Genomic DNA, 14,166 nt, shown 5'->3' on the forward strand with positions numbered 1-14,166 from the left:
AATCTTGAAGTTTTATACTTTTTGACTGACATTAGCCATGTTCATGCAAAGTCTACACTGCTGGAAGTGATCACCTAACAATGGAAAAAGCAGGAGCTCCCACCTTCTCCTCAGATTCACAGTTTGACAAGTGAACTTTCCCATGTCGAACACATATTTTAAGGACAGTGAAATATGGCTGCTCACAACAAATGACAAGAAAACCTGAAAGCCACTTCTTGATGCATTTAATTTCTTTTGCAGTATTCTAAGAACTAGGGTATTACAAAGTGTGAAGTACACATAGTTACAGGACAAACAGGACTCCAGTTGGATCAGGTAAAAACAGGGTACAAAATATTAGGAGAAGTAATAACAAAAATTACAAATGATCTTATTATGCAGTCACATATTGGCTGCAAATCCAAATTCTGAAACCCCTGAAATTCAGTCCCAGGAAAAGTTCACGGTTGCTTTTTCAAAAGGACATTGCAGTTCTAGGAGACTAAAAACGGACAGAGGAATCTCCCATGCCAACTCTCTACTTGATCTTTGTTGCCTGAAAGGTAAACTGCATCCTTCATGCATGCACAGAGGTGACTTGGGTAATGCTGTTCTCTTAGGACTTGTCACTGGGAGGTTTCTTCTTAGCTTCCACATCCTTCTTAAAATCCTCAAGTTTCTTTGCAATGTTAGGAATCTTTAAAGACAAAAAGACAAACACACAAAAACAAACCCATACAAATTAACAAAACATCCAGAGCTACAAAAGCCTCAGCAGGAAACACAACAGCATTCTATGAAGTTTAAACTTCTATCTAGAAGGTACTTGCCTTCAGGATCTGTTACCTTGCACAGAAGTTATCTTGCAAACAGCAAACTAAAACACCTCATGCAAGGCTTCAGGAAATATTTTATATAGTCATGAACAGAAGTCAGCCAGTGATGATGGGAACAGGACATAACATTTCCTAATATTTAATAAGATCAGCCTTGCTTCCTTATAGAAAGAGGACATTGCCAAGGAAAAGCTGATTCAAACACTGATGCACAGACTTTAATAATGACTTTTTCGGGAAAAATTAGATTGCATGGTACTGGTCACAAGCAAAAAGAAAAGACATGTTCAAAAACAACAAATATGTTCACAAGAAACTCAGGAAAAAATACTTCTCCTGGTCCACCTTGTGGGAGACAAAATTCCCCACTGGGAAATTCTGATGCATTGCAAATTTGCAACCTTTTGCAGTTTCATGCTTGAATGAAAACTCTATTTACTGCTTGTGCACTTTGAAATTTCATTTTTCTCTTGAAAATAAAATAATTTTGATAAAGTAACTGAACAGCACATTTTAATAACTTTAAAAATACAAAATCAAAGCAGCAACTTCTAAGGGTAAAGAATGAACATTTTGTAACTCTAGCTAAAGTTGGGAATTAACATAGGATTTTCCAAGGTAACTGATTAAAATGAAAGTAAAGCAAAAGTTCCCACTGGTAGTTGTGAAAAAAAAAAATGAACTATTACTTCATATGTAACCCTGACCATAGAGCAGAGGTTATCCCAGACAGACTGCAGTTCTCTAATTACATGGTTTGAGGTTGACATTCAGGTAATAATGTAAATTTCTCTTCACTTCCGTTTCCATGTTAAGCTCTGTGTGAGCAAATAAAATAAAGAGGTAAGCCTTTAACCAAGAGAACTGCTGTCACTGAAACTCTTCATATAACTAAGCAAATGTGCTTACAGCTGCAGAATTAGGATCTTATTATGACAATATTAGATGTTAGCTAAAATAAATCACCTTCAAACCAGCAATAAAATTATTATGTTCATCCTGCAAGTCGGTGTTGCATTCCCACAGAATCATTTCCAGGAAAATGAAAAGCACAAGTCCCCCTCTTGTGGCAATGTTTTAATAGTGCTGCCAGAAAAGGAATATACCATGCTTACATTACATACTGATACACTCAAGTATGTTCTTATGACTTTTTCATTACAGTGTGAAAATATATATTGGAAATAAAAAACAGCCTTTTATTAGTACTGAAGTTACTGCACGGGAAGTATCACTAACGTTCCCACACAAGCAGGGAGCAAGAAGTGAGAATCCTGCAAGGAAGAGGACTTGAATACCAGAGATAAAAGGAAAGCAAAACATAAATGTCAAAGATATGAGCCTAAATAGACTTTTTTTCTTCCTTCAACTAGGCTAATACAAACTGTGTAAGATGCTGAACTTCACAAATGCCTCTAGCCAGTAACCAGCTACATGGCACAGCTCTTACAAGAGAGTCTGCTGACTACAGAATTAAAAGCCTGTCAAGAAGACCTGGTTCCAAATATTCTACTGTTATTGTAATAAAGTCTGTTTAATGTGATAATTGAGGAAAGATAATTTTCATTTCTCATTATGAGAAAAGAAGAAAAGACAGACTGCAGGTTGACAAACTGTTTGAACTAGGAGCAGGTGCTGAAATTTGTAAAAAAAAAAGGCAAAACTTATTTTCATTATTGGTACAGAAGACAAATTTTAGATGCTATGAAGGATTTCTAAGTAACAGAGTCAGGAATCCAGCATATTACTACCACTACAATCCACCACCATCTGCTAAACCTTTTCTGTTTCTCTTGTCTCTATGCAGATGCCCGCTTACAGTACCTGTGCACTAGGGCCCCAACGCCAATTAAAGCTTTAAGCATTGCTTCATCACAGAGATGTCAATGAAGCAGAGGTTTTGATTCCATTTACATTCATGTTCATGTGTAACAAAAGTCAGTATGATCTACATTTTGCTATAATAAATAAATAAACAAACCATCAAAATAAAGACTGATTCAATTTTAACTGAGAGAAAACAACCTTCAGCTCTGAAAATACAAGGATACTCACATCATAGTTCTGAGCCAGGTACATCCCAACCACATTGCCAAGAGTAAAACCAAGCTAAAAAGGAAGACAGGGAGAAAAGAACAGCATATTGATTAAAACAAACAGAATATTGTAAATCATACCACAGCTAGAAGTTTCAATCTCATTCCTACTTAACTTTTCACCTTTCATCCACAAAAGTGCCATTTTACCCATCTTTCTCATCAGGAAAACCATACTATCATTTCCAAAATACAGCACAGTTGTGTTTCTAATACATGTACAGCGTTAACCCTCCTGGAGGAGTGATCTTGAACCTGACCCCAGGTGGTCTTGACCCCTCCCCAGGGGAGGCTCTGAACACTAAGGGTGTTAGCCCACTCCCCCTCACAGTGAGATTATTTATTTGGGTCTGCATACCTTTCCTCTCTCTCCATCTGTTTCCTTTTCTTTTGGGAAAGAACAGGGAAGAGGGAAGGGCCTCCTACAAATTGTTATTGGTTATATCAACTATATTTGAGTCTCTGCGAAACTTAAATTAGATCCTAGACAATTAATTTGGTGCCTAATGTGGGGCTAAGTAGAAAAAAATATTTTATACAAGATTTGGAAGTTAAAAATGGATGTTATGAGAGTTTTAATAATTGAAGCTTTTGTATGGCTGTTTTGGACCTGGATTTGTAAGTTTATAACATATCATGTTTTCTGGATAATGATAGATATGGTATGGGACTATTCTAAGGGTTTACCTGTGCAAATGTATGGATATCTACTGGATTCTGTTGGGAATTTACCTGGTTTTGGGAATGTCTCTAAAGCGTGGAACAACTCTGAAAATGTGTGCTGGGAAACAGAAGGTCCAGATATTTTGGGGGACAAATGGTACTTCCTAGCCATTTTTCATGGTGTTTAAATTTGATTCAGGGAGGCTTTATTGAGGTCCTAGCCTGGACCACGTGGCAACCACATCTGGCTGCAGCCACTAGGACCTTTAGGGAAGAGATATTTAGGGGGAGGGGTGGCCCACCCGGCACCTGCTGTTGCAGAGGCTTTCAGACTGGCCCCTGCGGCACAGCGGCGGCCTGGCATGACTCACCAATCGTGAACGGCCTGGTGGGCCGCGATGTGGTGGTCCCTGTCTAGAGCGCAGCTCTGCCCCGAGCCCCGCCCCGGGCTCCACTCTCACAGATAACCATCTCGGAGCACTCACTGTCTCTCGCACCTGTCACAACTCGGAGAACCACGTTTCAAAAGATGAGCAGACCTCTTCCAGACATGCATCCAATGGAAGGAAACTCCGTGGGAACCAGCACCCCCCAGCAACATGCAACAGATGGGAATGGATCTGATAGCAAGGTGGTAATGACTACATCTATGCCCAGAAAGGAAATCAGGCAAACGTGGCAGGAGTATGCCAGAGCAAATGGGCAATCTCTTTCAGCCTGTCATGGAGGGGCTGAAACAGCAGATTTAGATCAGAGGGAAGCTAAGCATTTGGGGTCCTTGTTGAGGGATGGGGCTGTGGATAAAGAGCTGGGGAGTCTGGATGGCATGCACACACTTTGGGCCAGACTCCTCACAGCTGTGAGACACAGATACCCCTCCAAGGATGACATGATCTTCCATCTTCTTAAGTGGGCTAATACGTACTTGAGGCAAATGGCTGTATAAGAGATAATCTATGGAAATGGCCAACTGCCTCTGGACCCTAATGATGCGCCTGGGAAGCCAGCACTCTTAAAGAAATTGACCCAAGATGCCCCTTCCACATACGCACACACACTGGGAGGACTGCTTTTGGGCAGAAAGCTCCTGGTGAAAGACGAGTGTGTTCTGCATAGAAACCTCACTCTGGCTGTAAAGGTCAAATCTCAGAGTTGGTTACATATAATCTTGTAAAATAGTTGTATAATAATTGTAAGTGGTTACAAGTTTGTTTTCTAGTTACACCATCACCATAACAAGGCGTCCAACAGAATCCACACCACACAAGCAGCAATCCAGAGCAAGTCTACATCATCACAACAAGGCATCCAACAGAACCCACACCACATAAGCCACAATCCAGAGAAAGTCTACAACCGTCTCATCTACACCTGTTTCCCTGATACCCTACAGCGAAAGACTGTTCCTGATTTCCTTCCAGAGGAATGAAATTTTCCTGAGTTTCCTACAAGAGAAAAGAACGGCTCCTGTTTCCCTGATTCTTCCTCCATATTCCTGTCCTGCTCACACCTCACTTCACCACCAGAGAAGCACATCGCCTTGGGATACAGCCGGGGACCAAGAAGGACTTAAGAACTCTTAATCCAAGGACACATTTTTCCTATCTTTGGAAAAGGAGACTGTGCAGGAAGGTGGAAATGGTCTAACCCAGGGGTGGAATGTACAGGGTTAACCCTCCTGGAGGAGTGATCTTGAAACTGACCCCAAGTGGTCTTGACCCCTCCCCGGGGGTGGGTCTGAACACTAACAGGTGATGGTGTTTAGCCCATTCCCCCTTCCTAAGATCCATAAAAGCAGGGGGACTTCTTGTTTGTTTCTCTCTCCCCTGCATTCTTGCTCACCAAAAATCACCATTTCTGTTTCCTGATACTCTTTGTTAAACCACGTGGTGAGTATCCATGAGGTGGACAAACCCACTGCCATCAAATCTGGTTGTATATTTACCTATTTTGTAACTTGGTTTCCCTTCCCTATACTTTTTGTAGCTTCCTTACCTCATATACCTTTTATTTATTGTTAAACTTTTCTTCTTTTAACTTCCAAATCACAGTGAGATTATTTATTTGGGTCTGCATATCTTTCCTCTCTCTCCATCTAATTCCATTTCTTTTGGGAAAGAAGGGGGAAGAGGGAAAGGCATCCTACAAATTGTTATTGGTTCTATCAACTATATTTGAGTCTCTGGGAAATTTAAATTAGAACCTAGACAATACAGTTCAAGATTATTTGGATCAGACTATGATCATCTTTCTAAAACTTTTTGCACCCCCACAAAGGCAGTAAGGCCTATGAAACATGGCAGATAGCAGCAGGGACCTACACTTCACAGAGATCTTTGTCCATGCCTGAAATGCCTACAACAAAATCCCACTAAAGAGATGCTCAGTGTTGGACAGGGACTCACACAAAGACATAAGTTGGTAACATAGTTTTAAAAAAAAAAGGCACAAACTTGAAAATTAGAACAGAGCCTCTCACTCCCCAAAGATCCCGTCTCTCTTTAAAAGCTTTAAGAGTAGATCTCCTCCATCAACTTAAACTCACGTATACCTGTTTCTCTTCTGCAAGAACTAACAGCTCTGCACCTTCCAGATCCCTTTGACTCAAGAGATTAGTTTTCAGCCAAATTCACTCTGATCTAGGAGCTCCTGTAAGGCAGGAAAGCATTGCTTGTTGGAAGTATGGAATAACTTCTGGTGATAGATGTCCAAACTTGTAGTTGCTGAAGGGTGTCAAAGAAAACGCACACCCTGCAAGAAGAGAAAGAACACAACAGAAGCACAGTTCTGGACCAGACTTTGTTCCCCCACTGAGGAGTGGGGAACTGGAGTGAAAGAAATTTTTCTTTGCAGAGACAGGTGGTGAGTTTTTCATTCAGCAAGTTCCCAAGACCCTATATTTTATTTTTATTGTTACACTTTGTAATAATACACTCTATAAAATGAAAACTCAGTTAACTATTTTGGAAGGGGATGCTACTAATAGCCTGCTTTTATTCAGTTTCAGTAGACAAACAACTCTACAGCTGAGGTCAGTTGTGCTATGGTCACTGCTGTCAAAATAAGACTACTTCAGGAAAAATAAAACCACTGTCCACAATAACAACTTTGCAATCAAATACTGACTGCACAATTTTTTCCACGTCCAAAGCAGGACACAAAGCTCATCTTTTCAGTGATTCAGATTCCATAAGCACGAGGGAAAAGCTAGCTATAAGAAAACTGGATGAGAACGGCAAAATGAATGATGACTGCAAGTTACTTCAGTATTTTCTCAGACAGAATCATAAAATGGTTTGGGTTGGAAGGAGCCTTGAAGACAAGGTTGGTGAGATTATTACTTTATCTCCCTACTACAGCTATAACTGGGGAACTGGTTAAAGGAAAGAAGTCAGAGAGGTGTGAACAATGGGACAGCTGGAGGCCTGGTAACTAGTGGAGTTCCCCAGTGGTCAGTACTGGGACCAGTATTATTCAATGTATTCATTAATGACCTAGATGAGGGCATGGACTGCACTGTCAGCAAGATTGTTGATGACACCAAGAGGGGTGGAGTGGCTGACATATCAGAGTTGTGCTGCCATTGAGAGAGACTTAGGCTGGAGAGTTGGTCAGGGAGAAATTTAATGAAGTTCAACAGGGGCAAGTGTAGAGTCATGCACCTAGGAAAGAACAATACCATCTATCAGTATAGGTTGGGGATTGACCTGATGGAGGGCAGTGAAGGGAAAAGGACTTGGGAGTTCTGGTGGATGGAAGGATGGCCATGAGCCAGCAGTGTGCTCTTGTGACTAGGAGGGCCAATGCCATTCTGGGGTGTATTAGAAGGGCTGTGGTTAGTAGGTTGAGGGAGGTTCTCCTTCCCATCTACCCTCCCCTGGTGAGGCCTCATTATTGTGTTCAGTTCTGGGCCTCCCACCTCAAGAACAGGGAGCTGCTTGATACAGCCCAGCACAGAGACACAAAAATGATTAAATCTTCCTTATGAGGAGAGATTGAGGGAGCTGAGGCTCTTTAGCTTGGAGAGGAGACAACTAAGGAGTGACCTGATTAATGTTTATAAATATGTAAATGATGAGTGCCAGGAGAATGGAGCCAGCCTCTTCTGGGTGATGCCCAGTGATGGGACAAAGGCAACAGGTGGAAGCTAAGGCACAGGAGGTTCCACGTGAACCTGAGAAGGATTTTTTTTCACTGTAAGGGTGATGGAGCACCAGAACCAGCTGCTCAGGGAGGTTGTGGACTCTCCCTCTCTGGAGATATTCCAAGAACCATCTGGATGTGTTCCAGTGTGATCTGCTCTAGGTGATCCTGCTCTGGCAGGGGGACTGGATCTTTTGAGGTCCCTTCCAGCCCCTGACATTCTAGCAAGGGGCAGCAAAACCACCCAATTTATACCCCAAGGGATAAAACCCCGAATTAGCGCATCTTGTTTTTTTTCTGCATTTCAGGTGCTAATCAGAAAGTGGTAACTAGCAAGAGGTTTTTATCTAGCAACAAGAAATCATTTCAGCAAGCAGTAGAGCAGATAAACACATAAACTTTGAGACTGGATAAGCCTATTTGTCCATACTGAGTGTTTCTACCAGAGCAGAGAGAAACCGGACAGCTACTGAAATGAGTGGTACTTTGACACTTGTTATTATGAAGATGAAATAAGAAATCAACCTTATTTATCCACTTCATGAAAGCATACTAGATGCTCCCAATTTACAGCAGACTCTCTTCTTCCTCTGTATCAACACTTGGTATGAAATTACTGTAATTTTCCCTCAAAAAATGTTTAAAGAATATCACTCATTGTTTGCACTTACTGAGATATATCTGAACATGACTAAAATCAAAGAGTATCCATCATATCACCAGAATTTAAAAAAAAAAAAGCTGTTTCCATTCTTTGCTACAACAGAAATCAGCATCTTTTTGGTCTGGTAATTTATTTCCATACTTGGTAGTAAAAATACCAGCATCAATCAAGCATTTAAAGAAGAGTGGCCACATGTCTAACTTCAGACACCCAGAAGAACTTAAGGGTACATACAGAAAGGCAGAAAGACATGTTCAAAGGAGAACAGTACGAGATCATGCAGTCTATGTAATTCAGCTATTCCCAGATTAATGAAAGGCAGTTATAAAACATGGTATCTTGCTGTAACTTCTCCATATAAAAACCTCTATCTCCTGTGATAACTTTTTCAGGGTGCACAAAATGGCAAGCACTGAACACCCTGTCACAAATGGAGGGAAGTACATACGTCAGTAAAAGAAATTTGAGCATGACCGTGAGCAAGCAAAATCTGCTGAACCTCCAAGGCAAATTACGGGCACGACGTGTATGGGAAAACACAACATGAATATCATTTCCAGACTGCTTTAAGGCACTGTTTTGAGGGGAGCAGGCACGACCGTGCACGGCGGGTACCGAAAACCACAGCAAGGCGACTCAAAGGGCCAGGGCGGGTCTGCAGAAGCCGGAGCAGGGAAGTCGCCCGAAGCCTCACGCACAAGGATGCTGCACCGCCAGAAGGACAAAAGCCCAAGCTCCGGCCCCGCCGCCGCCGTCACCCCGGCCTGCCTCACGCCGCCCCGCCCTGCCCGCCGCGAAATGGCGCCGCTGCAGCCCCGCGGAGCCTTACCAAAAACTGCAGCATGGCGCCCACCTGCCTGCTTCTTTGCCTCACTCCCAGCCTGCCAGCTGGCGGCGGCAGCTTCTCTTCCGGGTGCCGGCCCGCCCTCACTGCCGCCACAGGGAGGGATGCGCCCAGCAGTGCCCGCCCCGCGCGTCTTGGGCGGCTCCACGGCCTGGGGCCAGTCAAGCCCCTGGCTGGCAGCGGTGGAGAGGGGCCGCGCTTGGGGAGGCTGCCTCCTGCCGCTGTTAAAGGACTGTCTGACAGCTAGAAATGCAGCTAGTCTGTTTTTATACCTGGAGGTAGGGATAAGGATGGAAACAAAAAGAAGCAACCCTTTTAATGCGCTCGCTCAAATGTGCCTTCACTTCTGTCCAGAGTCTTATAGGCAGGCAGCACTTAGCCCAGCCCGGGTATTGGCTGTAACTTGGTAGGCGTGAGTTTATTTGACCTTGAAGAAGAGAAGGAATTAGGAAGAGGCGCAGAAGACTCTCCAACTACACCACCACTATATTCTCAGCAGTGGGGTAGAAGGAGTCCATTCTGCTACACGGCACATGATTTTGAGCATGGGTTGGTTACAAGGCCTACTTTCAGTTTGTTTGGCTTTTTTGTTCTCTGCTTGTCCTGTCAGAGGATGATGTACAAGTCCTAATCCTTCTCAGACCAGAGGCCCAGTCTGTCCAGATCTTTGAGTCAGCTCTTCAGCTTCTTTTGTAGCTAGGAACTGTAGCCATACAGATTGGTGGAGGGTAAGGATGAGACAAAGAGCAACAGCCCAAGTGGGAGTGCATTGAGCTTGTGTGATACTGAGCTGGCTGCACTCAGTTGACTACCCCAGGAAAACCTGGGTTCAGTGAGATTGACAAGTAGTTTACAGCATCTTTGCTTTAGTTCATTCCACTTTGCCACCACACACACGTATTAGGAAATGGGGTCTTTCATGTGGGAAAACAGATCTGAATTCAGAAGTGTGAGTATCTACAAGTATATGAGAAGAATGTAAAAGTCATGGAACAACAGCAAGATCTCAAGAGCTACTGCATGCATTCAGTTGGAGTCAAAGCTAACATGCTGAATATCAACTACAGTGAGTTCTTAAGTCACCCGAAAATGAAATATACAGATAGTGTGATAATTCTGAAGAATATGTATGTTCAGGCAAGTTGTAAAGGCCCTAGTGATACCCATACATACAATGAGTAATGTCTTTGAAAACAGATTGTCACTTATAATCAAGAATCTTGAAGAGTAAGCTACTTCAGATGGGAAAGGTTAGAAAACTCATTTCTAACTGAGATAGGAACAAGAAAGGTATAACTTTAAATACATCCATTGCTGGCAGAGACTTTCTTAATAGTATCTGCTTTCATCAGGTGCTCTACAAGTATCATCAAGCCCATAAGTTGTGCAGAAATCTCATTTGTCAGGAACAACTGGCTTTTCTCTGCTATTCTCAATTGCTAAAGTTGTGTTTGAAAATGCTTTTATGGTGATTCAGTTTTGTTTTCAGCATGCATGTGCAGGTATTTAAATAGTCCACTTTATGGAAAGTGAGAATCCCTTTCTTAAAGGATATTGTTTCATTTGGTGTTTTTTACAACAAGTTTGATATTCCATAAACACTAGGATAAGACAATTTTGTATGTTAGGCCCATTAAAAAAAGAAGGGTGTTATACTATTACCTTAGCAAGAGTTCTTCCAACAAAGAGAGCTTAAACTCTTTTTTATATCCACATAAATCCATAGGCCTGGACAAAGTGCACCCACCGAGAGAAGTGACTAACATTGCAGGGCCACTGTCTGTAATAAAGTCATGGAAAACAGGGGATCTCCCTGATGACTGAAAGAAGACCTACAAGAAGGCCCAGGAGACTACAGATGGTTAGTCTTACTTTGGTCCTCAAGAAAGTAATGGAATGAATTCTCCTATAAACTACTACAAACCAAATGAAGCAGGTGACTGGGAAAAGCCAGCACAGATTTACCAAACATAAATAATGCCTGATAAACTTGATCACTTCCTACAACAAAATAACATTTTCCATCGACATGGAGATAGCAGTGGACGTTGTTTACCTGGACTTAAATAAAGCATTTGATACTCTTTCCCACAGACTTCTGGACAAACTGACAAGATACAGATTGGATGTGTGATCTGTGAGATATAGGAAAGTGATATTTTGAGGTCACTTCCAACCTGAGATGTTCTATGACTCTATGATACTAAAAGTGATTTGTGTCCCTGTACAGGATTAACCCTGCAGGGGGAGTGACCTTCAACCTGACCCTAGGTGGTCTTGACTCTTCCCCAGAGGTGGGTCTGAACACTAACAGGTGATGGTTTGCCCACTCCCCCTTCCTCTGTAAAGATCCATAAAAGCAGGGGGACTTCCTGTTCTCACTTTCTGCACTCCCTGCCTCCCTGCTTGCCAGCATCACCATCCTGTTCCTGGTTCTTAACACGTGGCCATCACCCACGAGGCGGACAAACCTATTACCATCAAAAAATCTGGTTGTATTTACACATTTTGTATTTTGTTTTCCCTTCCCTATACCTTTGTAACTTCCCCAGCACAGATACCTTTTTAATTTATTGTTAAACTTTTCTTCTTTTTAACTTCCAAATCAGAGTGAAATTATTTATTTGGGTGTGCTTACCTTTTCCTCTCTCTACATCTAATTCCTTTCTTTTGGGAAAGAAGGGGGGAAAAGAAAGGGCACTCTATAAAACTGTTATTGGTTCTATCAAATATATTTGAGTCTCTGGGAATTTAAATTAGAACCGAGACAGTCTCATACTGCTCCATACACATAGAAGTTATCATAGAATCAGCCTGGTTGGAAGAGACCTCCAAGATCATCCAGTCCAACCTATCACCCAGCCCTAACCAATCACTAGACCATGGCACTAAGTGCCTCATCCAGTCTTTTCTTGAAGACCCCCAGGGACGGTGCCTCCACCACCTCCCTGGGCAGCCCATTCCAATGGGAAATCACTCTCTCTGTGAAGAACTTCTTCCTAATATCCAGCCTATACCTACCCTGGCACAACTTGAGACTATGTCCCCTTGTTCTATTGCTGGTTGCCTGGGAGAAGAGGCCACCCCCCACCTGGCTACAATGCCCCTTCAGGTAGGAAGGGTAGGATGTACTGTGGGGAGAGGGTGGAGGGGTAGTGGTGTTCAGATTAAATAAGTTGAAGTTTCCATATAACATGTGTGAAAGCATTAAAGTCTCCCTTCTGTTAGGCACATACTTGAGCGTCCAGCTCCATGTTAACAGTTTGTTAAGGGCAGAGAAAGCAGCTTAGCTCTATCTATCAGTCTTGAAATAACCTGAAAGCATTGGCTCCTCCCTGCTGCCCTAGTAGCAAGGGTCCGTCACCACAGCTGGAATAGAGTGAACTCCAGAACTCTCCCCTATCCTTCAAGTTCTCTTTTCCTGAACATGGGAAACAATAGGCATGAGGTGCTTAAGAAACAGAAGAGGTAACCTACAGAAGGTCTTGGAGCAGTAGAACTAAAGGGCAGCATGACTCACAAGTAAGAGTTGTGGTGTCTGCCACAGTCCTGGAGTGACAGAACAATGCAGGAGCCTGATCTGGCTTCATTGAAGATTGTTTCTGCATTTTCCAGTAAAATGAGAAATTGATCCTTATTCTCCCATGGTGTGGTTTGGTGTGGAATGTCCTAATTCAATCTATGAACCTCAAAATCTTGACTTGATTCTCTTTAGCGTAGGCCCACATGTTGCTCAACACAGAGAGAAACTCAGAGGGACTTGAGAATTAACCTGAAAACCCAAAATAACTAGCTGAATTTTTCTTTGTGTGTAAAATTATAATAATAATTAGATGCTTCTAAAAGAAGCCAACCTTGTGAATTTTGAATGAGTGAATGAAACAAAAAAATAATACAGCTGCACTTTTCTTTTTTTCTTGTAGATACATGGATGTGTATTTCCTGACCATTTCAGCCATTCATCCCACCCACTCACTGTGACTTGAAAGGATATCTGCAAGCTGTGTCTATGAATTTATCTTATACCTTGGAATTACATTACCTAGTCATATACGGAGCTTGCAGATGGTTCTAAATTGCATGCTTAATGTCTGATTGCACATCTCAATGGTTCTGGCTTCCCTCATGTAAATGGCTCTACTTTATCCTTTTCTCTCCATTCCTTATATATATATATATATACAACTTATATTTAAACTTGAACTGATTTAGCTTTCAGCTGTTTCACCAAAATATCAGAGCAGGCTGACCAAAGAGGCTATGGCATCTCTGTCCTTAGGTGTTTTCAAGGCTGAATTACAAAAAGAGCTAAGCAAAACTGAATTGCAAAGACTGCTGCAAAAAGCTCTGGCCGAAGATCAGACCTGCTACTTGAAGTGAAGGTTGTACCAGAGACTTTTCAAGGTTACTTCCCACTTGAGTTATCCTGACTTACTGTGTTTTCTGTTTATATACAATCATTGGTTTCTTCACCTCTTGATGAAGGAGACAGATTTTCCAGTTTTGTCAAACCTTTCTTTGAAAATCACAAAATGACCAACTACCTTGCCAGGCAAAGTACAAACCTGTCCAGTAAATGTCCAGTGTGTAAAGAAGGAAAATCCTCAAACCCAAAAGACTGATTGTTTTATATTTAGTCAGGATAATGAAGTATCTTGAATGCAAATCAGTCAGTTTTAAGTTTTTGCCCTAAAGCTACAAGATCTAGAAATGTTCTCTAAACAACTCCTTCAACTGAGATGTTCCTATGAGCACATGCCACTGGGACAAGAACACTGAGCCAAGCAAGAAATGACTGAGCAATGATACCTTTCAATTCTTGCTTCTGGGCTATGTCCTGACAAGGGCAGCAGTATGAGAAGGTCCTTAATTCTCATGTGGTTCATAGAGAGGCATAGCTGCATAAGCAGATAATGAATGTGTAGTTAATTTCTGTTT

The 14,166-nt window shown here is 42.1% G+C and overlaps 1 protein-coding gene across 1 annotated transcript; it reads right to left on the bottom strand.

Moving 5' to 3' along the window:
- Positions 1 to 210: 210 nt before the first annotated feature.
- STMP1 (short transmembrane mitochondrial protein 1) lies at positions 211 to 9,455 on the bottom strand. Its single transcript, XM_064155546.1, has 3 exons — positions 9,214 to 9,455; positions 2,874 to 2,927; positions 211 to 679 (listed from the first exon to the last, which is right to left on the bottom strand). Exons 1-3 carry the CDS (start codon positions 9,226 to 9,228, stop codon positions 599 to 601), a joined length of 150 nt encoding a protein of 49 aa, XP_064011616.1. The 5' UTR covers positions 9,229 to 9,455; the 3' UTR covers positions 211 to 598.
- Between the last annotated feature and the right edge of the window lie 4,711 nt (positions 9,456 to 14,166).

This window comes from Pogoniulus pusillus, chromosome 15, assembly GCF_015220805.1.
Source record: "Pogoniulus pusillus isolate bPogPus1 chromosome 15, bPogPus1.pri, whole genome shotgun sequence".
NCBI lineage: Eukaryota > Metazoa > Chordata > Aves > Piciformes > Lybiidae > Pogoniulus > Pogoniulus pusillus.

Bases quoted from the DNA above. Each gene is read 5' to 3' on its own strand.
- STMP1 (XM_064155546.1), bottom strand. The intron at 680-2,873 runs GTGAGTATCCTT...TTGTCTTTAAAG, and splicing joins ACCTGGCTCAGAACTATGAT to ATTCCTAACATTGCAAAGAA.